Here is a 26,835-nt window from a genome sequence, read left to right as displayed (position 1 = left end):
CCCTTTCAATGCCAACAGTCCAGAAGGACAGGAAGGGCTGTGAAGAGTCCCTTAAGTTTCGTCCCAGACAAATTCATTTGAAAAACCTAAGGAGAGGAAGCAAGAGGAACCAGACTTGCTGCAGCTCCTTAAGCTCTAATTCCCCACATTTCTTGATCCTCCCAGCAACAGGCGAAAGAAAAGAGCCGAGGATGTCTGTGGGGGAGGAGAGCTCCTCCCAGTCTGTCTCCTCCATAAAACAGCAGGCCAACCTGCCCAGGGCCCTGAGGGGTAGGTGTTGGGTAAAGACTCGAGGAAGGAAAGCCGATAAGATGTGTGCTGACGAATCTAGGTCACCAGGTTGCTGCCGGCACCTGGATGACCGGTCACCTTGAAACAGATGGGAGGGGGGAGGATGGACTTTTGCTCAGGGCACAGACCAGCCAGCTTCCTGTGCCTTTGTTTATTCAGTAAACATTTCTTGAGCATCATTATATTCCAGGCCACATGTTAGGTGTTTCAAGCCCTTATGTGCCTCCATTAGGCAGAATCTCCTCCTGGATCCCAGGCCCATAATGAGCACTAAAAAAAAGAAATGACATCATGCAAAAGCCAGTCCACTGACTTCCAGAGTGGGGGTGGCCAGTCTCTTGGTAGACGAAGGAGCTGTTTGAAGTCTAATTTCCTGTTCCTTCAGCTGGATCAGGGGTTGGCAGAACTTTTCTGTGAAGGCCAGGTAGTAAATATTGTAGGCTTTGCTGGCCGAGTGGTCTCAACCACTCAGTTCTGCAGCCGTAGAATACATGGACAAACTCAGCCTTGTTCCAGTGAAACTTGATTTGCAACATAGGTGAGAGACCCGTCTGGCCTTTGTGTGTTACTTGCTGACCCCTAGGCTAGGAGTTGGAGTGAGTGTTGGAGAAACAGGTTTATGTGATTGCAGGAGGACTTCCAAGTCCACATGTGGCTACATTTGGTAGGGATAGTGTAGCAGTCCATGCCCTGTGCTCATTAACAAGGTTGATTGACACTCGGTGTCAGTTTAGCTGCATGGAGAATTCCACTGCACAGGCCAGACTTCAGCCTCAGCCACCTAGCACTCATGTTCCCACCAAAGGTTACCGGGTGACCAAGCCAGCAAATGCACAAGGTTTCACATAATCTCAGCACTCTAATGGGAAAACAATGTGGGGCCCTGCTGATGGGGAGACCTTTTGATAAGCCCTGAATAGTCAAGCCACCTCTGCTCCAGGGCGCACTCTGCCTCTCACTATTCACGGTGGCTTTGCAGTCACTTCATCTCTCTGACTGGTCAGCAAATACTGAGCAGTGTATGAGGTAGTGGGGACCCAGAAACAGATGCAACAAAGTGTTTGCCCTTTGGTAGCTTATGGTCTAGCAGGGAGGACAGGAAAGATGCAGTGAGCCCAAGGCTGTGAGTAGGTAATTGTTCGGGGTGCTGGGGGCAAAGAGCAGGTGGAGGGTTTACTAAGTGATCAAGAAAGGGAAGTTTGTTCTAAATAGAGGCAGAGGGACATTCTAGAAGAGCTTGAGCCTAGGGAACCCCAGGTGAGAGATGGAGAGGGCATGTGCGAGGGATTCAGGATGTGGGCAGGGGTGGATCGTGGGCCTAGAAGCCCGGCCAGGGGGGTTGGATGTAACTCTGTGTGCCTCGGGGAGCCGCTGAAAGGTCCTCAGCAGGGGGGCGATGTTATATGATTCAGATTGGACTCAACTTCTCCAGCTTCCATAAACCATATATTCATGAGGTTTGTATGAACAGGAGTGTTGGTATTGTATAGTTAACAAGCATGATAATTAAGCCAGTGGCTATAATTAATAACCAGGCTCTGTCCTTCCCTGGTGGTGCCTTTAGCTAAGCATCAATCAGATAAATCACTGGCCAACACCAAGCACCCATAACCCTGAGAAGAGACCCTCCAGGAGTCCCAGGTCCCCTGGTTTGCTGGGCCAGGCACTCCCTCTTGTGTGACCCTCCTGGCTTCGCTGGCTCCCACAGCTCTACGACAGATGTTCTCAGTAATTGGAAAACAGCGACCCATGTTGTCCCTGCCATTCACTGTCTACCCTCTAACCCTTTCTACTACTTGAAGGCCCAAAGGGTGGTTTGGGCTGACACTTGTTTGAAAAAGGAAACTGCTCTTTGGAGGAATTCTAATAACGATGATGGTAGTCGTCAGTTTACTGAGTGTGTACCAAACGCCAAGCACTGTACTAGGCATTTTTTATGTGACACACATTTTGATACCAGTTCAGAGAGAGATGTGCTACCGCTGTTCGCATCTCCAGGTAGAGGAAGGAAGCCTTAGGCGGATTGAGTTGGCCAAGGGGAGCCATCCAGGAAATGGTAGAACCGGAACTGAAATTGCGGCAGGACCCCCAGTCCGTGTCCCTAAATTCTCTACCACGCGGTTTACTTCTTGCTCTGCATTAGCCGAGGAGCCCAGACAAAGCCCCTCTCCAGGTCTGTCCTAGGCTGTCTGCCTGACTCTGAAATCTCTAGGTAACTACCTGTTCCTGGGGTTTGCACTTAAACAAACACGGAGCCCCAGATTTCCTCTCTGTGCACGTGGTTTTTTTAAAATAAGGTTTCCTGACTCACAGAACCATGGCAAGTGGGAAGAGGCACAGGTGATCCTCACCTTTAGCTGGTTACTGATTGACTAACTCCCTTTGCTCCTGAAACCAGAAAGTAGAGGAACAGAAGAGTCAGCAGGGCTCAGAGCCCTAATTAATCTGTGGTCCAACTGGGTTGGGGGGTGACCCAGGGCAATGCCCCCCCCCTTTTTTAGAGACATGCCCAGCTCACTAGAGCCAAGTTCAGCAGCTCTAAGGGGAGAGATTCCAGGTCCCCCTGCCCCAGGGGGAGTTCCGTCCCCTGTAAAGCACATGTCTGCCAGTCCCTTCCTCCCTGGCTCCCTGGCTGGGCTCCTGCTGGTGTTAAGTTGCCCCAAATACCCAGTCTCTTATTTCACGGCCTCAGGCACAGATCCCACAGCCAAGGTGCCCTTTCAGCTTAGCTTTCCCATCGCTGCTCTCTGGCAGATAAGCTCCTAAGAAGAGGGAAGAGGGAGGGTGGAGAGGTGGGTGAAACTGGAGCAAACTCTTTGTCCCTTTGTCCCAGGGCCTGGGGCCCAGTGGGTCCTGTGGCCCAGTGGGTCCTGCAGTGCCCCAGGGTTGTGTTGGGTGGGGTGCTGGCTAGCTGCCTGGCCCCAGTCCATTATTGGCTGAGAACTCCACTTGGTGAAGCCAGTTGAACATATGCTTAGGCTTTACCTTAGGGTGGGAACTGGAGGCTGAAAGTTTGTAAGAGTCAAGAGACAAGGAGTCTCTGTGTTCAGTGTGTGGGTTGGGAGAACGCAGGGGCTCCTGAGCCAGACTCTGTTCCTGACTAATCTGCCATGGCCGAGCCAGGCTCCCTGGCCAGACCTCGCAGAGAGATTTCGTTCCTTGGGCTGGGTGGGACTGAGACACGAGTGCTGCTCGGAGTCGGGACGGGGAAGGCGCCAGTGGACGCGGTGCCGGGATGGGCCAGCCACCGCCCAGGCTGGGCCCCTGTGGGTAGAGGTGAATATTCTCTCCCCTAGCTAATCCGTATCTTGAGGCATTTACTGCTGGGTGAGCAATAAGTGGTTAAAATAAAAATGGGAGTGGCCAGGAAGTTTGCACAGTTAGCTCGCGCTCGGTTCATCATCCTGCTTTATGGAATGAACCTGGACTTAAACTTCCACTTCTTCTCTTCTCCGTCACTCACAACCAAAGCAAATACCTGGAACCTGGTTAGAAGGATTATGATGTCCTGTAGAGTTAGTCAATATGCCAGACAGTCTCAGGTAATTTCCCCAAGAAGGGATCCCCAACCGTAGCCTCCAAAGGTAACCTTGTAGGTGATGCCAAAATAACAGAACCCAAGAACTGGGCCTCCGTGTATATAGGTTGGTACCCAGAATATCCAGAGACTACTGAAAAATATGTACAGAAAGGTAGCAATTAATGTTTGTCTTGGAATGAGGCTGGCCTCTGCACTCTCCCGGGAGCCCTCGCTTGGGGAGGATTGATTAAAAATAGACCTGAGTAGCGCTTCCTGCTGGCAGATGGCTGATAGCGAACACTGGGGCTTGCAGCTGACCTTTCCTTTCTGAAATCTGCTGTGTTTCCATGATGCTGAGTCCCTCTCCAGACCTAATCAAAGAGCTGGCTGGAAGGGGGGGAAAAAAAAACCCACCACACAACCAGGCTTGCTGTCCTGGCTGGGCTCCGTCATGGAGCAACTTGAAAGTGCTGGAATTTGCATGGAAACGCCCACTCTGTGGTCCAACTGGCTGGTCCTTGTTTAAAAATGAACAAGTTCTGCTTTCAGAGGATCTCTCCAGTGCTGTTGAGAATCCCACACCCTCTCCACCCCCATCAACGAGGAAAGATTAGTGGACAGGGAGTGATGAGAGTGCCCTGTGTTCAGATGTGTGCACAATAGACAATGCTCACACTCACTTCAAAACAAAGTAGGTGTCCAGAAGAGAGGGGCTTCTTGAGATTTGGCTTCTAGGGGGTGGCTCTGTCCCCATTGGCTATCGCCTTTCCTCGCTTATAAAGCACAGTAATACTTGAGACAGTGCCCTGAGGTGGTATCCAGCTGTGGGAAGTAGAAGCTATCTGTCGTTTTTACTATTATATACAGCAAGCATCTAGGGGCCACCGCTGACTTCTCATTGAGATATTCTCACCAAGGAAAGAGATGGGGATATGCATAGGCTGTGCTCAAGGTTTTCTTCAGCCTGCCTTCCTTTCCGAGGAAAGCCCCCCTACGGAAGCGCCCAGTGCCGGCGGGGCATACTCTCCTCCTCTCCGGTCCCATCTCCTTCATATGACACACACCGGGAGATTGTGAGCCATAGCCCTATAACTGGACATTGGCTTCCCCCCTTCCCAGTCTCGTAATATCATAGACTACTTTAGTAGGACGCCGCACTTTTTTGCCTGGGAGATGATTTTCCAGTGCCTGATATTTACAGTGGGCCTGAGACCCTTCCATTGGCCAGGGGGGAGAAGGTTGAGCACCAGACTATATGAAAGGGATTTAAGTGTCTATGTCTTGAGGATGAGAGTCTCAGGGCGAAATAATCAGATAAAGTAGATCAGCTGGTGAGGGGAAAAGACCTTCTGTGCAGATAAACAGGAAGTTTAAAAACACAAGGGAAGAGGTCTAACTCTGAGTCAGAAATGTTTGTTTAATGTGTGAGGCGTGGTCTCTCTAGAGAATATGGACTCACAAGATGTTCACCCTCCTAAGAGGCCTTACGCAACCCACTCATTTCACAGATGACACAGCTCCCAGCTCGGCATCAGGGATCTGTCCACCACGGGCAGCGTGCTGGTTGGTAGTGCACTGGCTGGTCATCCCGATCCAGTGACGTCAGGTCTCCGGAGGGAATGCCGGCAACCGCCAGCCCAGCTTGTGCACTTGGGCAGAAATCTTTGTAACATTTGTATGTTCAGTCTCTTTCTTAACAGCTCTTTGGCTGTGATTTCTTCAAGCCCCACCATGGCCTCCTTACCACCATGACCCTTCTAAGTAACATCAACTCTCCTTCATAGCTCTACTCGGAAGCCCAGTTCCTGGGGGTGGGGGCGGCGAATGCAGAGGTAAGTGAGGTCTGTGCGAGCATGCTCACTGGAAGAAAGTGTATCATTCCCCTGCCCAGCTGGGAGAACACAGTTCTGAGTTAATGAATCTGCTCTAGTTTCTGTGTGCAGGGTCCAGCCCAGCTGTTTAAGTAAGGCCCAGTGCTTCGGGTAGCATTTCCAGGAGAGGAAAGTGTTGGAAGTCGTTAGAGAACACCTGGTATGAAACACAAAGTCACGTTCAGAAGACAGCAGTAAGCTTGGTGAGGATAAGACCATGCCGTGTATGGGAAATTTGAAGAAACTCATAGAAGGAAGGATGCTACCGTGTATTGAAGGCCTGTTCGATGCCAGGCGTTTTACTTTCTGTGAGGTGGGCGTTGTTGTCCCCCTTGGCAGAGGAGGAACTTGAGACAGAGAGGTGAACACGTTCAAGAATGTGTGATACAGGAAGTGCCAGAACCGAGCATTCAGTCTAGTTCATCCTGCTACTTAATTCTTTATTATACCCCGGTATCCCACTGGGAGGGGGTTAGCCCGTGGAAGAAACCTTGAGGTAGGCAAGGTAACAGCATTACGTATTTCTCTTTTATAATCCCCCCAAGCAGTCTTCTGGGTTCTTTACTCACTCTCTGCGAGGATGACATTCAGGTGCCAAAGAAAGGAGTTCTAAGGGGCTTCGTTGCTTTTAATTTATTTCCTGTGGGTTGTGAAATAAGAACCATCCATTCAGCAGGGAGCTGGGAAGGCTCTGCAGCCTGGGATGCAGAGAACGGCCCTGGGTGGTTTACAGACTTAATTGGATCCAGTCACTCAAGAGTGGCCAAGCTCTGGTGAAGTGATTCGCCCTCACGCAACTCACGGGGAGCTGATAGGTAGACAGAACTCGAATTAATCAATTTACGGTGGAACAGACAGTCCTGAAAGCTTGGCTGTGCGTTATCTTCCTTGAAGGTAAAAACCCACTTAAGCAAGAGAATTAAAATTAGGCGGCTGCTGAGTAAATATGGCATCAGAGCAGAGGAAGTCATATAGCCTAAGAGATTTTAATCAGTAACTTAATGGCTTGCTCCATCCTCCTTCATCAAGGAGACAGATTTTCCATGTGAACGTGATCCTGAAAAATTTGGGGGCTTGGAGTCAAGTTCTGACCTTGACTTACAGTGTAAAACCAGGCAAGTCACTTGAGCCATCCTGGGCTTCAGTTTCCTCTGCTGTCGTTTCAGGGAGCGAATGTATGCGAACATCCCAGGAGTGTGTCAGTGTTCATCGAATTCTGTTGGGCTCCTTTCTTGGAGGAAGGCACTGGGACAACACCCTTGTTACCCCATCTTCACTCTCCTCTAGACTTTGGAGCCAGGTGACCTGGGTCTCTGCCGTGGATTGGGTGCTTTACGCTGGGCACATGTCTTAACCTCGCTCTGCCTTACTTTTCCCATCTGTAAACTGAGGGCAACAATTGTACCTACCTCGTTAGGTTGTCAAGAGGGTTAAACAAGTTGGCTCACATGAAACAACCTGAGTCCTGCCTGGCATGTGATAAGCACTGTACAGATGTGAGCCGTTGCTGTTGTTATTCCACAATTTAAGAGCCACCTCAGTTACATCTGTAGACTCTCTCCAGTATCACTCCGGGGGTTGTGTCTTAGGAAATAGTTACAAAGCCATCCCGCCATAGCTTCACTGTGGATGGGGGGGAAGCTTCTCTGGCCTTTTTGCACGGATTGGTTGCAGGGGGCACTTACCGAAGAGAGTCTGTAGGTTTTGGCGGCCTTTCCTTGGTAGTGTGGAGACGCTTTGGTTTGCAGTGTCCAGCTGGCTTTGGAGACAGTAGCATAGTTTGAAACATAGATCTAAGAACACGGTATTTGTCCTTTCTAGGTTTACTAATTCGTATTATCCTTCCAACTTTAGCAGCTCACAGTGAATTGTTTTCAAAGGCCTAGTGGTTTTGAGAGACATTTGAGCACCATTCATATCAGCCCCCTTCAAGTTTTAGTTTTATGTTTGAATTGAACTGCAGAGGGCCCAGCTATTAATGGCTTGTTGCCATTACATCCTGATTTCGGCACCTCTGCTCTCTAACTCAGAAGCCAGACTCCCCGAAGAGACCGAATGAGGGCGACATGCCAGGCTTCCTTCTGCAGAGTACAGGCCTGCATGCTTACAGGAATTCCCTGCGCTTCACCGCTCCGGAGAAGGCCTGTTTTCCGTGCCTTCTCTGTGGAGAGCAGAGGGGGAACACAGGCAGCTGAGCGCTGGCAGCATCTGTTTTCCCACCGGCTGTGTGTTTACATTGGCATCTCCTGTCCCAGCCGTTTGCCACAGACTCAGAGCCTGTCCATTACTCTCGGTTCATCAGAGAATAACCGCACGGCCCCTAGCCACATCTGAGGCCCTCAGGACAGCTGGGAGAGGTGTGGGGGAGCTGCGGAGGGCTGCAGCTGTCGAGGGGTTCAGAAGAGGGTCTGGGGAAGCTCTGGTAGACAGCCCAGCCCTTCCAGACTAGGCATCTCTAGCTCCCATTTTGAATCCTGAAAGCTGGTGGTGGTTTGAAAGGAAACAAACGCTTACTAAATACTCTGTGAGCCAGGTACTGTGCTTTGTGTCCGCGCATTTGTTTAACGCTCACAGTATCCCTATGGGATAGGCGTTCTGTTTCTCCCTTTTGTAGACGGGACCTTGAGGCTCAGAAAGGTGAAGTGCCTTGCTCAAGGCTACACAACTAGGAAGGGCTGGAGCCGAGGCCTGCCTCGCCCCGAGCCTGCATCTTTCCTGCTCCACATCAGGCAGGCATGACACCGGGAGGGAGCAGACCTTGCAGGGTCTCTGTTTTCTTTCTCCATTCTAGGCCCATCCCCGAAAGCAGCCCAGCTCACGCAGGTCAACAGGAAGGTGAACTTGAAGGGTCTGATGGTTAAGTGACATAGAGCTCAGCATCTCCCCTCTCAACAATAAAATGTAGCACCCACAATACTCACCACCTTTTGTTTTGTGCTTTTGTAAGCGTATGTTCCCATGCCCTTGGAATTTTATGACTCTGCACAGCAGATATTTCTTCCGTTAGAGCCAGTCCCTTCCCTGCCCCTCCCTCCATCCATTTAGGGAATGCGAGGTTGAATCGAGACCTAGCAGAGCTCAAAGCTGGGGAGGACGGCCAGAGGAGGCCATGCCTCTGCTGCTGGGCAGCACACATGGCCTTTTACCCATTCAGAGTCTCTGGACAGATAGGGGAAAGCTTTGCGTGGACCGTCAAGACATACAAATGGCTTTGTCCTTTCTTTCCTGGTGACCTGTGTCCCAGTGTGGAAGTCACACAGAGTCAGGAAATTCCCCTTATGATTAACCCAGCCCTCCTAATCCCATGTAAGTGCATTTCCTCTTGTTTTTACTGAAAAGGGGATGGAAGAAATCCCCTTTAATTTTCTTTCCTCTTAACTAAATGTTCACTATTTCTTTTTCTTTTACGTGGTTTCGTTTCTTTTCTTTTTTTTTTTAGTTGCGCTAGAGTTCAGATTCTGGAAGTTTTCATAGTTCTTTATCATCACCCTTTCCACTTTCTCCATATGCTTCCTCAGGGTGAAATCCAAACAGGATCCAGTATTATTTTGCTTGGGTTTCAGGTCTTTGGAGTAGAGCCTGTGGCTTATACTGACCCTCAACAGGAAACCCCACCAAGTCTAACTATGGATGGAGAAAAGAATGAGAAAGGGAAAAAAATCCTGGCCTGACCCTCCGCAGCCTAAGGTCACTTCTGTTGAGGTGGAGGCAGGGGTTTTACTAATCCTCTGTGTCTCCACCTAACACGCTACCTTTTCACTGAGATGGCCCATAGTATATAGCACATGTGGTGTCTTGAGCAAATCCACAGAGACAGAAGTAGATTCTTGGTTGCCAGAGGCAAGAGAAACGGGAGGTGTCTGTTAGGGGCTGTGAATCAGATCGTGGTGATAGTGGTTCAGCCTTGTGAATACAAGAGCTGCTGAACTGTATACTTTAAAAGGGTGACTTTTGTGAAAATGTGAATTACATTTTCATTGGACAAAATTCAGCTTTATTTTGTGCCAGTACGTTCTTTTATTGTTATATAATAAAACACATTCTAGCAACAGCAACAAAATTCATATAATGCCTTGAAATTTAGGAAGTGCTTTCTTTTATGTCCATCATCTCATTCGTTTTGTATACAAATCTGGTGTAAATGTGAACACTGTTTTGTTGTGCCCGTTATACAGATCGGAAAATTGAGTCTTAGAGCAGGTATGGGCTTGCTCAAAGTAGTGACATAGCTAGTCTATGGCAGAGCCGGGGCTCAAACTCGGTCAGTGTGCCTCTTGGAAGCCTGTGTTATTAAGACTGTGCCTGTGGATGGTAGGTGGGGGAAGCAGGTACCAAGTGTTTTCACGGATTCACAGAGTATGACGTGTGGAAAGGATCATGGGAAGCTTCAGTCCCATTCTTCCATCTTTATGGAGACTTTGAGTTGCAAAGAGTGAAAGACTTGCCTTTTGTCACAACAGTAGAGAACGGGGGAGATCACAGTCCCCCAAGGAGACGAGAATCGGCCTTCTCATCTTGCCTCTCGGGGCTCCCGAGAAGGTCGACGAGGAAGGGTAGGGGACTGACTTTTTTACTTGGCCCTGCAGGTACCTTGTGTTTTCAGCAGCTCTGTGAAACAAACATGGTTTCCATCGACACATGTAAAAGATGTAGAAGCTGAGAGAGGCTAAATAATTCTTCCAGGGTCAAGTAGCTAGTAAGGTGAAGTCGTAAAACCAGAATCTGATCCTGAACTTATGGTGCCAAGACTAGGTCATACGCAGATATGCATCTATTTCAGTGGCTTCCAGGGGTCACCTGCCTCCCTCATCTTTCTGTGCACCTCCTGAGGCGCATGCTCAGTTGACCTTCCCAGCGGGGGGGAGGGGACCGTGTCTGAGAGGCTCTGCCTCATGCCGAGGGGACTTCCCACCTGAGTCCATTCACTCGACAGGACTCCAGGGTGAGCACGTGCGCCTGTCACCGAGGGGAAGGAACCCACGTGTTTGCTCTGTTGCCACTTCCCCCTCCCCAAAGTATTCGTTTTTCAACGATCCTCCTGCTTTTAAAAGGAGTTGCTGTCTTCTGCACTTTCAAAGGGGCCAAAAAGCAGTGGTTTTGGCCACTAAACAGGAAACTCAAAGCCCTTTCCGTTCCTTTGAGCTGGCTGGAAGGGCTGGGCCTGAAATAATTACTTTCCTATACAAGACAGAAGAAAAGTTTTGTATAATTTTTTTTTAAAAAAAAAACCTTTCCTGGAGCCCTGAATACCAGCCGTGGTTGACACACCGCATGGGCAAGAGCCGCCTTTGCCTGGCGGGAATGACAGCAAACAAATGTGTCTGGCAGTCTGTTTGGATCTCCTGGTCTGAGATTCTGTTGGCTTCGTTCCAGTTGCTTCCTTACCCTCCTCTCAGGCTCCCTACCTTTGGTACCACCCTCACTCGGGGGAGTGCCACGCTGTGCCTGGTTGTGCCAGACTGGGCCGGGCCCCACCGGATACAGGGGCCCAGCCGGGGCCTATTCTTGTCTGTGTCTATTTGCAAGATGCCTGTTGTTCTCGGTCGCTGTTTTTCCTATCATGGCTGTTGACTTGGCAGGGGCCCCAGGGTGGAAGCCCTGCCCGAGGAGCTCTGCCTCAGGAAATTCAGAGGCTCCCCAGTGCCAGGCTGAGGAACAGGTTCAGGAACCCTGTCGCTCAGGGGTGCCGTAAGACAGCCCTGCCTGGGTCCGGCACCCCGGTGTGGAGGGTGGCCTCGGCCAGCACGCTCTGGGAGAACAAGCCTGCAGGAACCATGGTGGCCCTGTGTGGGCCTCTGGGCCTGGCTGGTGCTCCTCTTCTCTGCCACGTGTCCTGCCCCAGCCCCACTTTCTAGGAATTCTCTTCGGCGACAGGGCTGGAGAAAGTTCCTCCTCGGTCCTGCCTTGGGATCCCCAGAGCAGTGGCCTCAGACTTTTAAAAGCACACACTCCTGTCAAAAAAATGTTTGAGCACATCCTCCCAATATGTGTGCCCTGCTGAGTGAGTGGTATCTGAGTGGAATATGTACATTATAGGCATATATAAAAAGAAAATTTTAATGATTTTTATAACTTTAAAAGATGGAAGAAAAATGAAACGATTATAAATTTGCTTTTAATCTTATTTTCATGAAGATACACTCTTTAAAAAAATCTTACCATTTCTTATAGTCTTCAAAGGTACATCCTAGGCAGGCACATTTCAGTGCTTCATTTTAACAGCCTCCCTCACTGAACCCTTAGAAAGGGATCTTCATATGGAACACGAGCAGCATCTTTGTGCTCAAAAAAATCGTGATTCCCATTTTCCAGTCTGTCCAATGACACAAAGGTTTTTACTGAACTTCCCAGTTGCTCTTGCAGATTTTCAGAAAAGGGGTTTTGATAAGGCTACAAACCCCTCTAGAACTTTGTTTGGAATTCTTTTAAATCGATAAGGAAATTGTTTGCAATTCTTCATTGTACAAATATAGGAGTACATTGTAAAGATAACGGGAAATTTTAGAGATGGCTTATTTTTTAAAAATGGATTTTAAAAAAATTAATTTTAATGCTGCACATGGTAAAATCCACTCTCTAGTGTATGTATAGTCCTGTGAGTACAACAAACACATAGTCTTGTAACCACCCCGCAATCAAGGCACCAGAACGGTTCCGTCGCCCCTGCTAACTCTTTGTAGTCAGTCCACTTCCCCCCTTTCCCATAACCTGTGGTGACCACTGGTTGTCTTAGCCTAGTGCCTTTCAGATTCATTCATCTTGTTTATTCATTCGCCAACTGTGAGACACTTAGATTGTTTCCTGTTTTGGACAATTACATATAACGCTGCTAAAAACATTCTGTGTCCAGGTTTTATGTAAACATAGGTTTCCATCTTACTTGACTACACAGAACCACCAAACTATCTTTTTAAAAAGATTTTATTTCTTGACAGATGGGAGAGGAGAGAGAGAGGAAGAGAAACTTCAATCGGTTGCCTCTCACACGCCCCCGACAGGGGATGAGCCTACAACCCAGGCATGTGCCCTGACCAGGAATTGAGCCAGCAACCCCTTGGTTTGTGGGCCAACACCCAACTCACTGAACCGCACCAGTCAGGTCAAAACCACCAAATTTTTGTCCAAAGTGGTTGTGCTGTTTTGCAGTGTAGGAGAGTTCCTTCCAGTTGCTACACATTCTTGACAGCACTTGGTTTTCTCAGTGAAAGAATTTAACCATTCTAGTATGTATGTAGTGTTAGCTATCTCACTGCGTTTTTAAGTCACGTATCCTCTAATAACTAGTCACATTGAGCATCTTTTCATGGGGCCTTTCTGTCGTCTGTTTATCTTTCTTGAAGTCTGTTCAAATCTTTTGCCCATTTTCTTTTTTTTTTTTTTTAAGATTTTTATTTATTTACTTATCTTTAGAGGGGAAGGAGAGAGGGAGAGAAACATCAATGTATGGTTGCCTTTTGTGCTTCCCCTGCTGGTAGTTAGCCTGCAAGGAACTGGCCTGCAACCCAGGCATGTGCCCTGACTGGGAATCGAACCGCGATCATCTGGTTCACAGGCCCACGCTCAATCCACTGAGCTACGCCAGCCAGTTTTGCCCATTTTCTTGTTGAGTTTTGAGTTATTTATATATTCTAGATATAAGTCCTTTGTGAGATACATTATTAGCAAATATTTTTTTCTAGTCTAAATCTTATTTTTCATCCTTTTAGTGTCTTTTTCAGAGCAAAAGCTTAAAATTTTGAAGTTCAATTTAGCAGCTTTTTAAAATAAATTTTGTTTCTGGTGTAATAGCTAAGAAGATATCAAGCCACAAAGGCTTCTCTCCTGCATTTTCTTCTAAATCCATTTTGAGTTAATTTTGTATAGGCACATAAATGTTAAACTACAAAGATCATATATAGTGAAAATATTGCCAAATACCGGTTCTCTCCATAGCACGTTTCTTTCTAAAAAGAATTATACTCATATTTTCATTTCCTGTTAAAATGTCACCTTTACTTTAAAGGAACAGGTTTGGCATGTTTGTTTACTTATTTACTTATTTTTGAAAAAATTGCGAGGTAGCCGACTTTTTACCACAAAGGCCAGCTAGTTTGGGGTGCTCATCTTTTTTGCAAAAGAAAAATGTTTAACTACATTTTTAAGGTCTTAGGTGGTACTTTATCCTACAAAAACTTGCAAGGGTCCTGCTGTTTAAAGGTCTGCTTCTGTGAGATTAGGGTCATTACTGACAACAGAGTGGTGTTCGCGACATGCTGAAAGCAGAGGCCGAAGCGCCCCCCCCCCCCACACGCACACACCGTGAGAATCCCATACTTCCGTTTAGACACTGGTATACACACGGCATACAGTAGCCCAGGGAAGATCCTGCTGGTAATCTGTATCTTATGACTGGTGAAAGTTTTTAAGATTAAAAAAAATAGATAAAATTTCTAGTATTTTTCCTACCCTGGAGGGTTGTGTTGGGCACCTTCTGGGGATACCAGTGCCCTGAAAAGTCTTAGAACAGGTCCTCATGGGTCATAGGTGATCTGTGAGTGTTCCAGAAATAAGTGCCTTTTCCTCTCAGAAACGGTGACGCTATGATGCCTCATGTTGTCATTTTCCCATCTGCTTTCTTCAAGGATTTGAAGAAAGTATCAGCCCCGTCTTCTGAGCTCTGAACTGAGAGGCCTTACATGTGTTACAGAGGGCGGCACTCCTATCATCCATCCATAGGACCTTGGAACCACGAGCAAATATAATTTTGGAGCTGGAAAGGGACTTGGAGGCCAGCTAGTCCAGGTTCCTTCTTAAAGTCAAATTAAAAAAGAAACAGGCAGGGAACAAGAGGAGTCCAGAACACAGGTGCCACCGGGGAACCTCTTCCTGGGAGGTCACAGGAAGTGGAGCTGAGACTTAGGGTCTGTCGGTTGGTGAAGAGCCCCGCCATCTGAGGGCACATGTGGGCAAAGCTGGTGAGATCCGTTTCTGGGAGCTTCACGTGGTTTGGCCTGAGTCCAGCAAAGGCTACGCTGGGAAAGGAGCAAGAGAAGAGACTGCAGAGGCCAGTGGGGCCAGGCTGTGACCCCGTGTTACTGGGACATTGTCTCAGCTAAACATTTGGCCTGGACTTCCCGGTCCCGGGTTTCATGCTCAGTTCTAGCCTGGGTGCCCCTGGGATCCCCAGGGATGCTTCGAGACCCAAAGGGAACGGGAGAGCTGGTTTAGGTTTGAGTGGCAACTGGGGAACGTGTGGAGCCACACCTGGGAGCGAAGGGTTCTGGCGCTTTTGGCTGTGGAGGCAACCAGCAGCCCAGCTGCGCCGAAGGCTCCTTTTTCACGAGTCAGGGATTCTGCCTTTCTCGCTGGCTGGCGCCACTGATCCCCAAAGTCGTGTTTCTGACAGCGACTGTCTCGTGGGCAGTGGATCTGCATCCTGTCTGGTTCTCTACTTAACCACTCACCCCCAGACTTCTCCAGCCACTGAATAAGAGAGGTCATGGGAGGGCCTATTACTCTTTGTTTTTAGAGTGGATTTCAGAGCAGACTAGGGCACTTAGTTCAGGGTCCGATTGTCAGGCCACATTAAAAATGCAGGCAGCAATGCAGAACACGGCTGGCTCATGTCAGCCAGACATGGCGTGTAACCAGAGGAGGGAAACACGGACCGGACCTGTGTCAGTGGAAGTCGACGCCAGGTGGCATGGCAGGCTCTGGCTCCCGTTTCTCCTGTCCCCTGCCACCTCCGGCGGGGAGAAAGCAGCTCGTAGTTGAGCTAGAAGTGAAAATGGGACGGCTGCCTAATGAGCCTTCCTGTGACCCAGACGCCGCGTGGCTCACACGGCAGGAGGAGGGCGCCTGTTGTGGCAGTTCGGATCCACCCAAAGGCCCCACGAATGAGAGGAAGGTGGACTTGAGAAGAAGGGGTTTATTCTGGCCCCAGCGATTCTTGCTGTCTTCTGCCGGGCACTGAGGCGAGCAGAGGTGCTGATGCCGGTCGCCATGCCCTGCCACCTGGAGGAGAGCCAGCGCAGATGACAGCCGTCAGTGGGGCCCAGGGAGGCCTGTGTGGCCCCATCACCTCAGGCTGATTCATTGTATTAGATGCTGTCCAGAGGGAAGGAGTTTTAAATGATATTGAGGAGCTTGGGTTTTCATGTCTTCTCACCTGGGCTGGTTGAAAACAGTCCAGGTGTGGGCTGGGCTCTGTCGCCGTTTATTCTGCCCCCCCCCCCCCCCCCCCCCNTTTTTTCTCCCCCCCCCCCCCCCCGCCAGCTAAACTGTTAACTGGCTCACTGCTCCCTTTTGCTGTGTCCGTCCTGGAAGGTCACGATTGCTATGATTTGGGGCTGGTTTCCCGAGTGGGTGGATGGAAGGGACTGTCTAACCACCTGTGTTTTTGCATTTCAGTCGTTCCAAGGAAGTCAAGGACGAGCGTACCTCTTTAACTCAGTGTGAGTGTCTCTGACTGTTCCTCCATTGTTTGGTGCAAGCGTTGAGGGGCGGGGGGAATAAAACTCTCGATGATAATTGAACAGCGGACCCTGTCCTCGGTGGCACAATAGAAAACTCGTGGAGCATTCATTTCCACAAGTGGTAGCCAGTTATCTTGGGGGAGTTGCTTTTGGCACCGTCTTTGGCTGCTAAAAATAACAGATTCACTGTCCCCAGTAGGCACATCAGAGAGCTGTGGTCTCAGAGGGAAGAAGCCGCAGTGCTTCTGAGCGAGCCCTCTACATGAGTCTTATACCCGGGTGTGAGGCACGTTGTTTGGGAGGAGAGAGAGACTGAATGGAAAACACCGACTGCTGCGGAAGGGCCTCAGCCTGAAGGCAGGCCTGGTCAGGGGAGACCCCCCCTCCCCCACCTCTGCAGTCGCAGCAGCCTCAGTCACCGGGCATGTCATTTATGGCCTCTTCCCGGGAAAGGAAGGCGAAGCTCCCACAAGCCCGGTGAACTGTGAGAATGGAAGTCTAGCGTGTTCAGCTTGAGATCACGTGCGCTCTGCGGAGGAGTGGAGGGTGTTGGACACTGTGGCCGCCATCAGTCACCAGGAGGCTCTGAAGGCCCGCCCGCGCCAGTAGCCATGGACTTCACCATGTGCTCATCAGCTTGTCCCCTTGACTCCCCCAAATTAAAAGCGCTCGTTAGAAAAATTCCAGACAAAGTCTCAACCATCAAGCCTGTTTTTAGTAGACTCATTGAATCAGAACTCGCAGACCTGAAATTCATGTCACGTGGAGATTTTCCACGGGGCTGCCTCTTGGGCGTGGTTCTTGATTTCAGCCGAGGCCGAGGCCCTTCTCGGCGCCGGCCTCCCTCGAGGCAGGCGTGCTCAGTTAGTGTTTTGCCGGAAGCTCGGCTTGAGCAACCGATGATGAACATGTGACTAACCTCCCGCCCTCTCTCTGTCCCCTGGCACAGAGTTAACGTGGGCTGTGGGCCCGCGGAGGAGCGAGTGTTGCTAACGGGACTGCACGCAGTCGCAGACATTTACTGTGAAAACTGCAAAACCACTCTGGGCTGGAAATATGTAAGTATTGGGAAATCTGGGGCAGAGAGGGCTGTGAAGGGGGCGGCGGAGAGCCTCACGTAGGAGCAGGCTTTCTGGGGCCCGTGGGACTGGCTCTGACTGGGACAGGAAACTGAGCTCAACGGGCTGAGCCTGGCACACCCCTCTTGGTGCCACACTCGTTCTTCCCTTCCACTGATGGTCCCCTCTGCCTACTCGTTCCCTCACACCTGCCCCTGCAACGGACAGACGGACAGACACACATACACCTGCCCCTTTGCCTTTTGATTTAATAAACAATAAACAGTAATAATATTAGCACAAGGCATTTCTTGACAGCTGACTATGTTCCAGGCCTATATTCCCTTTCTTCACAGCATCCCTAGAGGGTGGGTCCTATGTTAACTCTTATTTTATGGATGAGGAAACTGAGACTTAGGGAGGTTAACAGTGTGTCCAGTGCACTGGACGTCTGACTGCAGAGCAGAGCTCATGCTCTTTTTTTTCTTGTTTCTTTATTTATTTTTAGAGAGAGGGGAAGGGAGGGAGAAAGAGTGGGAGAGAAACATCAATGTGTGTGTGTGGTGGCCTCATGTGCACCCCCTACTGGGTACCTGGCCCACAACCAAGGCATGTGCCCTGACTGGGAATCGAACTGGTGACCCTTTGGTTCCCAGCCCACGCTCAATTCACTGAGCCACACCAGCCAGGGCTCTTTTCTTTCTTCTTCTTTTTTTTTGAATTGAATTCCTTGAGAGACATTGGTTAATAAAATGATGTAGGTTTCAGGTGTACAGTTCTGTAATACATCCTCTGTATATTGTGTCGTGTGCTCACTCCCCCAAGTCGAGTCTCTTTCGTCACTAAGCCCCTGCCCTTTGGAGCTCCAACAGATGTCCCCAGAACACCTCTCAGGTCCTTGGCCCTGTGCTGGGCATCACCAGACGCCATGAGTTAACGCCCACTGTCAGATACAGTCATGGCTGGACTCTCCCAACTGCACATTCATTCCTTCATTGTTTAACTCAGAAATGTTTTTCATGTCTTCTTGGTACCTTGGAAAGTGAGCAGTCCTTTGCCGGGGCAGGGGGTACATATGTTCAGTGAAAATAGACACGCTATTGTGGTCATGATCATTGGCTAATCTTCCACAAGCTTTTGTCTGCCCTCTCTGTCACCGCGGGGACATTGGAAAACGAATCTTCCTGTCTCTTCGGGGAGGGTAATGTGTTTTCCATATGAGGCTGGCTCACGTGGCCTGCGTTAGGTGGCTTTGGCAGGAGCTGGCAGAGTGGTAATGCCCATTTGTGTATCTGTGCTGTCTGTCACAAAGGTGCCACTCCCCAGGCTTCTGATAGTGGGCGAGGTAGTGTATGGGTGGAGAGCAGAGAGAATAGGGGAAATCTGTGCCTTCTGCTCCTTTTGGCTGTGACCCGAAAACTGCTCTAAGAACTAGGAAGTCTGTTTTTAAAAATGCTGTTGAACAATGGCAGTGGGGCCTCAAACTGTGCTTGTGTTTCAGTCAAGTTCAAAAATGGGCAAATCTTACAACTGGCTGCAGGTGGAGCCTGGATGGAGGGAGCACTTCCATCTCCCGCGAAACGTTCAGGATTAGAAAGGGAAAAGCGAAGACTGTCGACAGGTTCATGATGCCGAGATGGTTCTGGGAAAAGCTGGCCTGGGCCATTCTTCTCCCTCCCTTCACCCCCGCCCTGTGTGGCACAGGCCCCCTCCACGTGGCCTGTGGGCACAGGTCTGGGTCGGTTATCCGGAAATGCTCTGCCCGTCTCTATTTCCCAACCGCTGGGTAATCTTACTCTGCTCAGGCTGTCCTGGATCACGGACCGAAGATACACCTGAGTTGGTTGGCTTTGCTCCTTCCTTCAGGTCAGACGAGTCACCCAGTCACTTGTGTGACAGAGCTGTTTTTGAAAGTGTTTGTGCTGGATACAGAAGTGAAGAGAGCAAGTCCTTGCCCTCAGGGCGTTTACAGTCGGGAGGCGGGGGAGGAAGGCCGCAGGGAAACCGCACAGTTGGGCAGGTAAACACCTGCGCAGGTCAGGAGGGACACCTCTCCCCGCAAAGAGTCATCAGTCACTACTGGGGGCCGGGCCAGGGCTTCCATTTTCTTTCCGTGACTCTTTCTGACCCTCAGCGTGATCCTGTGAAGTGTTGATAACTATCCCAGTTCTGTAAATGGGAAGCTTGTGATTTTGTAAATTGTAAACAGTTAGTGATGCTCGTGACACTAGGAAGCAGCAATGGGGTTCAGTCTGGCTGCTATAGAGGCTCTTCGGCCCCCGGAGTCCGTGTGTGTGTCATTTTGCAAAGGTCCTGGGGCCGTTGAGTTTTTTTTTAATTTAATAGGGATATTCTCTCACTTTCCTAGTTTTGTTTTGTTCTCTCCCCACTCTGAACATACTACTATGGATCAGCAGGTTTTATTCCTGAACCACATTCTCTGTCACACACACACACACACGGGGAGAATGAAGTGTCAGGGAGATTCCCGCTGAGCCCACAGCTGGTGCACGCGTGCGCATGTGTGTGTTGCTGTGTGCGCATTCCCTCTTGGTACCCCTCCCCTTCCCACGATCTGGAACGATTCCTCTCAACAAAAGACTGGCCGACTTCTCCTCCTCCCACCCGAGGCCCCTGAGCCCTAGCACAGGGGATCCAGTCCATACGCGTGCTGCCCAGAACCTGTCGACAGGGGGGTTTGGTTACTAACTCACAGGGGCACTCAGGAGGGAGAGCTGGTGTCTGCTGCCTCTCTGCATCCAGCTTAGCCATCTAGTGGCTCTGATGGTGTACCCAGAGGTCTTCAGGTATCTTCCTGCAGAGAAAATATCCCTTTGATCTCACATCTATGCAGGCCTTCTTTCTGTGGGGCTCATTATAAGCAGGGAAAGCCCACGGTGCTGCAAGTGGAGGACAGTAGGCTGCCAGGTGCTTTGTCCTGAGCTTTCCCGCTGGAGGCCTGGCAGCTGGGTGCGGCTCGAGGGCTACCAGGCTCTTCAGCCTGGAGTTCTCTGGAGGAAGGCAGCGAAGGAAAAACAGACTTAACTCGTCTGACGTAGAAACAGCAAGATAAGACGTGAAAAGACGTCTTCTGTCTCACAATACTTTGCTTCTCTCCCTGAGGGTCTTTTCTCTGAGCCTAACACTGTCCAGTTTAAAATCAGGACACAGGAACTTGATGGATCCATCCATGGGGCAGATTTCGGGTTAGGTAGGAAACCAGGTTCCCCTAAGACGGAATACATATGCATGCATTCGTTCAGCGGTGATTTATTGAAGCCCTGTGCTGTGCTGAGCCATCCTCCAGGCACTAGGGACACAGCAGTGAACAAAACAAGGGAAATAGCTGCCTTCCGGGAAGTTTCTACTGGCCGTAGTGGGGTCGCTACACAGAATAGGTGGGCGAGTTCCAGGGTGCTGGCTGTGGCAAGTGCTGTGGCAACCAAGCAGCAGAGGCGGGGGGGGGGGGGGGGGGGGGGGGGGGGGTGCAGTGCAAGTTAGGATTCTAAGTAGCTGAGTAGTTGGGAAGGAATTTAACCGAGAGGGTAACCTCTGGGCAAAGACTGGAATGAGCAAAGATTCTGAAGAAATTCTGATACATTGAAAAACTCCTGGTGTCGCCCCAGTGCTGTGGCTGGCTGAAGGGGACATAGTGTGTTTTGAGTGGCGGGAATCCCTCAGTGAGTCTGCGCGAAGCTGGGAGCAGACTCCAGGGCCTGTCTTTGGCCCCACCTTTGCTCCCTCGCCACAGAAGTCACCTGCTTGTCTCAGGTCATTCAGCGTCTTTTCCCTTCCTTGTGTCTCCTAGGAACATGCCTTTGAAAGCAGCCAGAAGTATAAAGAAGGCAAATACATCATTGAGCTAGCACACATGATCAAGGACAATGGCTGGGACTGACCGGAGTGCGCCCGCCCACCCCAGTGTCTGCGCGAACGCCGTCCAACCAAACATTCTACCCAAGCTCGAGAGAGTGACTGGACACTTTGGTTCCGTCGTTTAGGGGCCTTGCCCTCGGGGCACCGTCCCACCCTGACACCGCCTTTCCGGTGCCCGGCCTCTAAACCACTGTCTCTCTGTCTCTTTGCTTTGTATCTGTTTGTGAGTTGATCCTGGCTTCTCTCTCTGTTCTAGTGTTGGCTGAAAACAAAACAACAGGAGGAACAGATGCCTGAGCGCGTGGCGACAGCCCACCTTGATAAGGGCCCGGGCCTCGCAAGAGCTGCCCGATGGCCTCCTGCGGGGGGAGCAGTGCCCCGCATGGGGGTGCGAGGAGAAGGGGAAGGGGGAGCCTTGAGGGTTCTGGGCATGGGCAGGGGATGGGAGGGGAGAAGTAGGGACAGAATTGTGCTACTCCTGGAGACCTGGTAACTTAGGCTTGAAATAACCAACTTGTCTAAAAGGACAAAGAGAAAAAAATACCTCATGACCGCATTCTCTCTGATCAGAAGCTTCTGTTCCTGCACCAGATGTGCCAGGTTAGCATGTGACCCCAAAAGCGACCCTAATTCTAGCAGGGGGGCAGCAGCCTGGTTCTCCTGGGCTGAGCTGGGGGGTGTCTTGGCAGCAGTGAGTGACTCGGGGGAAAAGCCCAGATGGGTTTTGATGACTCTGAAATCCCACAGCTGCTCTGGGTAATCATCTTTTCCTCTTCGGCTACCGTAGGTGAGAGGAGAGGGGACCGCCATTTGCGGCGGTTGCAAAATCCAAACATCCCGAAGGCTTGGACCAGGAACCAAGTAAAGTCAGTCACTGAGGAGAGCAGGGAGCAAGGGGGGGCTACAGTTTGGGAGCTCCTGCAGAAATAGCTCAGATGTTGGGCCAGGAAAAAAAAAAGTAAACCCAGTTGGCATTGCTAATCTTTTTTTTTCCTGACCCTGAATAAGAGAAGAGCGTTGTGGTGAGGAAGGGCGTGGGGCGGGGCGAGGCTGGGAGTAGTTCAGATTTGAACCACAACAGGTTAGGTGCGTCCTTCATCTTTGGTATGCAGTGGCTTCAGTGAGATCAGCAGTTCTCTGTACATAGAGTTTTGGGTGTTTTTCTCTAGTTCTGTCATTGTAAATTGTGGAAAACAAAGTCCCAAGGCTTTGAGCTTAGTGATAGCTTGGCTGGTAGATTCCTCATGCCCCTAGCTGTTCTCCTTGGACTTGAACGTTTTGTGTGGAGAGAAAACAGTCAGAGTGGTCCAGTGGTGGGGAGGGCTTAGATTTGATGTCAGGTGACAAGTTTTAGTACTACCCCCTGCTCCTCACCTCCCTATCCAAAGTCCGTTGTGCTTGGGCAAGTGGAGAACAGTCCCTGCAAGGCTCCTGCGCGGGGGAGGAGTTTGTTACATCCAATCAGCACGGTGAAGTCTGTTCTGCAGCAGTTCAGCCAGTACTCGGTGCGTGACCGAAACTCATCCAGCTGAGTCAATTTCATTGCTTAGACTGAAAATATTGTTGTTCAGATATGTGTAGGGTATGTCAGGTGATTCTCGGTATCTTGTCCAAGTAGGCTGATCCTAGAGGAACATTCACCTTCAAAGTCATAAAAGAATGTATTCATGGAGACAAAAGTCTATAAATCTGATTAACCAAGATCAAGCAGCCAACCCAGGACATTGTTTCAGAGCTGAACCGAATTCCCATAGGGAATGAGTCCGAGGTGGACATGCCTTTTCATGTCTCCGTGAGCTACTTGCCGAATGGGGGACCTGCGGTGGGCACAGCCCTGCCCTGGCAGAGACGGACAGCAGGACCGGCAGGACGCAGGTGGCTCCTGGTCAGCAGTCGACTGCCTCTGTAAGACAGAAGGAGTCTCAGAAATGGAATTCTGTTCCTAAAGGCTTCTGGCTCGTGTCACTCGGTGCTTTAGTCGCCCTGGGAGATTCTGTTCTCCCCACAACACTGAAAAGCAGGCTGAGGTTCAGAAAAAGTGGTGTGTTTCTGCTCCCAGAGAAATACTTCCTCTGGCTCCCAAGCACTTCTAGGCCCAGGATCTCAAAAAAAAATATATATATATATTTGTTTTCAACTTGCACATTCCTCAGCTGGCTTGCCAGCGCAGAACTCATAGATTCCCCTTCCCCGGCCCCTGCAGCAGAAGGCAGTGGCCTTCGTTTATGGGTTTTGGTTGGCCCCTTTGCTCAGGGAGTCTATCTGGCTATTGATACTCCTTCCCATAAAAAGAAAACAGGGGCTAGGCGTGGGTAGGTGTTTTGTCTTTAAAAGTAGACATGGAGTGTGATGACATGGAAACCAGACACGGGGCTATAGAATTATCACCGGGCAGGGGAGACCAGTGTGTCACTGTTACTCCTTGGGGCTGGGACCTCTGGTGTGCGCGGCTCAGAGCAGGCTCCCAGGGAACCCTGGTTTGGGTGTTTTCAGCCGCTATCTGTTGAGCATCCAGTGTGCGGATGGCGCCATGCTTGGTGTAAGAGATCTGAGTGAGATGTTGGTTTTTCCATAACTACAGAAAATCAAAAGCCCAGACCATTAGGCTTTCCCTTTGTGTCGATGAAAACCAAAAGTGCTTCTTAAAACATTCGCTCCATTCATGGCTTGTCTAATGTCACAGTTTCAGAGAGACCGCAGCTGAACAGTGGAGATGCGTCAACTGATGGCCTCCGTCAGTTCATTCTTTAATTTTCCTCACCAAATTATTGACTCAGAGCATAACCAAAGACCTCATCCACTCACCCCTGGTAGGTTCAGGGAATGGGAGTTCGATGTAAAGCTTGGGTGGGGCTGAGGGAGGAAGGAAGGGGGAAGGAGGAAGGGAAAGGCCTGGAGTTCTATACCTCAGCCAGCAGCGGCCTTCATTTTCAGCTGAAGTCCAGCCGCAGACCCCCTACTTCTGTCTCCCGTGTGCCATCCTCAGATGGCCTTGGTGGCCCTGGATCACACCCCACCCCACCCCCATCCCACCCTTGAGACTCGTCTCAGGCTGCTCATAGGCTGATTTGACATGAATCAAATTCAGCCAAAGTCGACGGTCACAGGTAGTCAGCTGGGCCTGGCTGAGCGCTGCCCCGACGCCGATGGTGGTGCGAGCCTGGAGATAGGAGCGAGAAATCTGGGCTGGTGGGTCAGTGTGGGGAAAAAGAGGTAGCCCCTTTATAACAAGATTTTCAAGTGGATATATATAAAAGAAACAGTGGCTTGTGAAATATACTTTTGTAAATAATATTTAATTTTTTAAATAATATATTTGGTGCTGTTTTCTCAGATCCCCTGAGAGCACTTTTTATTTTCATTTTTAAATTTTACGGTTTCCTCTGCATTTCTTGAAGTATATTTTAAGGGAAACAGTGATCACCAATGTATTGTGTTTTGTTTTGTTTTTTAAAGACATCTCTGTTGAATTAGAGGCAATAAAGCAATGCCTCTCTGTATTTCCCCCCAATGGAATGAACTCTATAGTACGTTACCAGGTTGAGAATCGAACTACTTTCTTGCACCAGTATTGGCCAGAAAGGAAAATAAATATAATCCAATAAATTTAGTAACAACTTAGAGTGAAACAAATTGGAAAACGGGAATCTTGTTTTTAAGTGTGTGTGTGTGTGTGTGTGTGTGTGTAAAAAGCACTTTGGACTGTGCCTCCTGCTCTCTTTTTTATTGGGGACACCGTACGTATAGTTTACACCTTGGGCACATGAGGTTTCTCTCTCTTCTCTCTGGTGGTGGTTTTCTCTCTGAGTGGACCAACAGCACAAACGCGAGATCTCGTTTTCCCGACCACGGAGCTGTTGCTGGTTTATTCCTTTTTCTTTCTTTGCACGCTCAACTTTTACAGACTGTAAAGGAAATCTCTTGTTTGTGAAGATCCAGCAGAGTCAGGTCCGTTGAGACGTGAGTGTGTTTGTCACGGAACCCAGGGCTCCAGCTGCTGAAGAAGCCACATGATGTTAAAACATTGATTGGTTTGGGTGGAAAGACCGGTAATGAAATAATGCACATACCTTGTTGGTAAACAGCTTTTTAATTTGTTTTTTTTTTAAAGGTCAGTTTGCCTCAGGTTCAGGAAGAGGCTGAGAAATCAAATCTTGAACACAATCAACTTAACGTATTTTTTTGAAAGTCTGCTTCGAATGGGGAAATCATGCTAATGGTCTGGGTGAAGGAAAGAGATGTTTGATTTTTAAAATGAAAGTACAGTCATGAAATCTGCCAGTAGTGAAAGGTAAAGCCAAGAAGCAAGCTCTTACCACTTTACCAAATTCTCTCTGCCCGTATGTTTTTGTACAACATTTCAGTGAAAGTGAGAATTCGCTTTTCCAACCTGCAGAGACGATCTTTAAATACAGACTATTTATGCTTGTGTTTACAGACTATTTGTTGGGTTTGGGTTTTGTTACTTTCTTTCCTTTGTTTATGTTTTTGTTGTTGGCATTTTTCAGGTCACTTTGCTTTAATAACAAAGATCATAATTTTCCAATAATTTGTCTTCACCATCTCCTGTATTTGTACATAGTGATTCAGTATTAGACAGAAGTGCATTGTTTCAGTCATATTTCCAATCTGTGTTGGTGCTCATTTGAGAAAATAAAGTTTTCAAATATTAATGCTTTGGAGGGCTCGTCTGCCTTAATTGACCCAGCCAGTTTTAGCTTGACGTTCCATACCGAAAGGCCCACGGGAGGTCATCTGTAACCCCATTCACAGATCTGTCAACTGAGACCCCAAGGAGTTATTTTCTCCAAGGACACTTGGCCAATTACTGAATAAAAAGAAGGTCTCCTGCTTATCAACAAATGCTTTTCCTGGCTTTAGATATGAGAAATGCACAAATGACGGTAATCATTTCTGTCTACCAAGCCCCGTATTCTCAGCTCTTCTGTTAACACTGATTTCTTCGGAGATAGGAATGCATTAGGTAATGGGAGAAAAGAAATAAAAGAATTAGGTCAAAAAGTGGTAGCACCATCTCTCAATAACTGACAAAGGGAGATGAATACTCGCCATTACAACATGGGGATAACCATTCATTAACCAATATTAAACATCTATTACTAGTTTCCAGGCACAGAGTGAGGCAGTTTGACCATCCCGATAAATCCGCTGTCTTTGTTTTCTGAGCACCTTCCCCACGGTCTTGTCCGTGCCCACCCAGCCCGGCATAACCAGGTGTAAGTGTGGCTTTGTGCTCTGGTGTCCTTGAAACATTTTAGTCTACACATCATCAGTTTATACTGTAGTTTAAAGTACTTTTCCCCAAAACTTGCCTTCATAACAGAGTTCCCACTTTGCACAGGCAACCTACGTCACCAAGAACGAAAGAATTAAAACCACGCCTATGTGCGTATGCATTTGTGGGTTTTCTCATCAGTAATAATATTTTAAAGCCAATTCCCTATAAAATAGGAAATCCCCTCTCCTTCCTATGAATTTTCACCTACCCATCTGCGCCCAGCTGTAGCTGACTTCCGTTTGTCCTTGAGTGCATTACGCTCCTGTGGCCTGATTTGCTTCAGTGGATGTGCCTGCTACCCTGTCATTCTTGTTTGCCTTTGGCAGATGGAGAGGAGAGAGACACCCAGTCTCCTGGGCCGGCCCCCTTCCAAGCTCTCAGCCCATCAGTGGCTGTCGGTGGCTGGGAGATGGAGCTGGAGAACCCAAGGGGAGGGTGTTAGTGTTCTGAGTGCCTGGTTTGTGCC

At 49.3% G+C, this 26,835-nt stretch overlaps 1 protein-coding gene across 6 annotated transcripts in view; it reads left to right on the top strand.

Annotated features, from left to right (window-relative positions):
* YPEL2 (yippee like 2) overlaps window positions 1-25,743 on the top strand; it is a 57,909-nt gene extending 32,166 nt beyond the window's left edge. For all 6 annotated transcript variants that reach the window (XM_037070250.1, XM_037070252.1, XM_037070255.1 and 3 more), the window contains exons 3-5: window positions 16,072-16,115; window positions 17,086-17,194; window positions 21,003-25,743. In XM_037070250.1, coding sequence (XP_036926145.1) covers window positions 16,072-16,115; window positions 17,086-17,194; window positions 21,003-21,092 — 243 coding nt within the window. In that variant the 3' untranslated portion in view covers window positions 21,093-25,743. The remainder of the gene's footprint in view (window positions 1-16,071; window positions 16,116-17,085; window positions 17,195-21,002) is intronic.
* Window positions 25,744-26,835: the final 1,092 nt, after the last annotated feature.

The sequence above is a fragment of the Sturnira hondurensis genome, unplaced genomic scaffold (assembly GCF_014824575.4).
Source record: "Sturnira hondurensis isolate 20B ecotype Veracruz unplaced genomic scaffold, ASM1482457v3 Scaffold0018728, whole genome shotgun sequence".
Taxonomy (NCBI): Eukaryota; Metazoa; Chordata; class Mammalia; order Chiroptera; family Phyllostomidae; genus Sturnira; species Sturnira hondurensis.
This window is presented reverse-complemented; position numbering and strand designations above follow the sequence as displayed.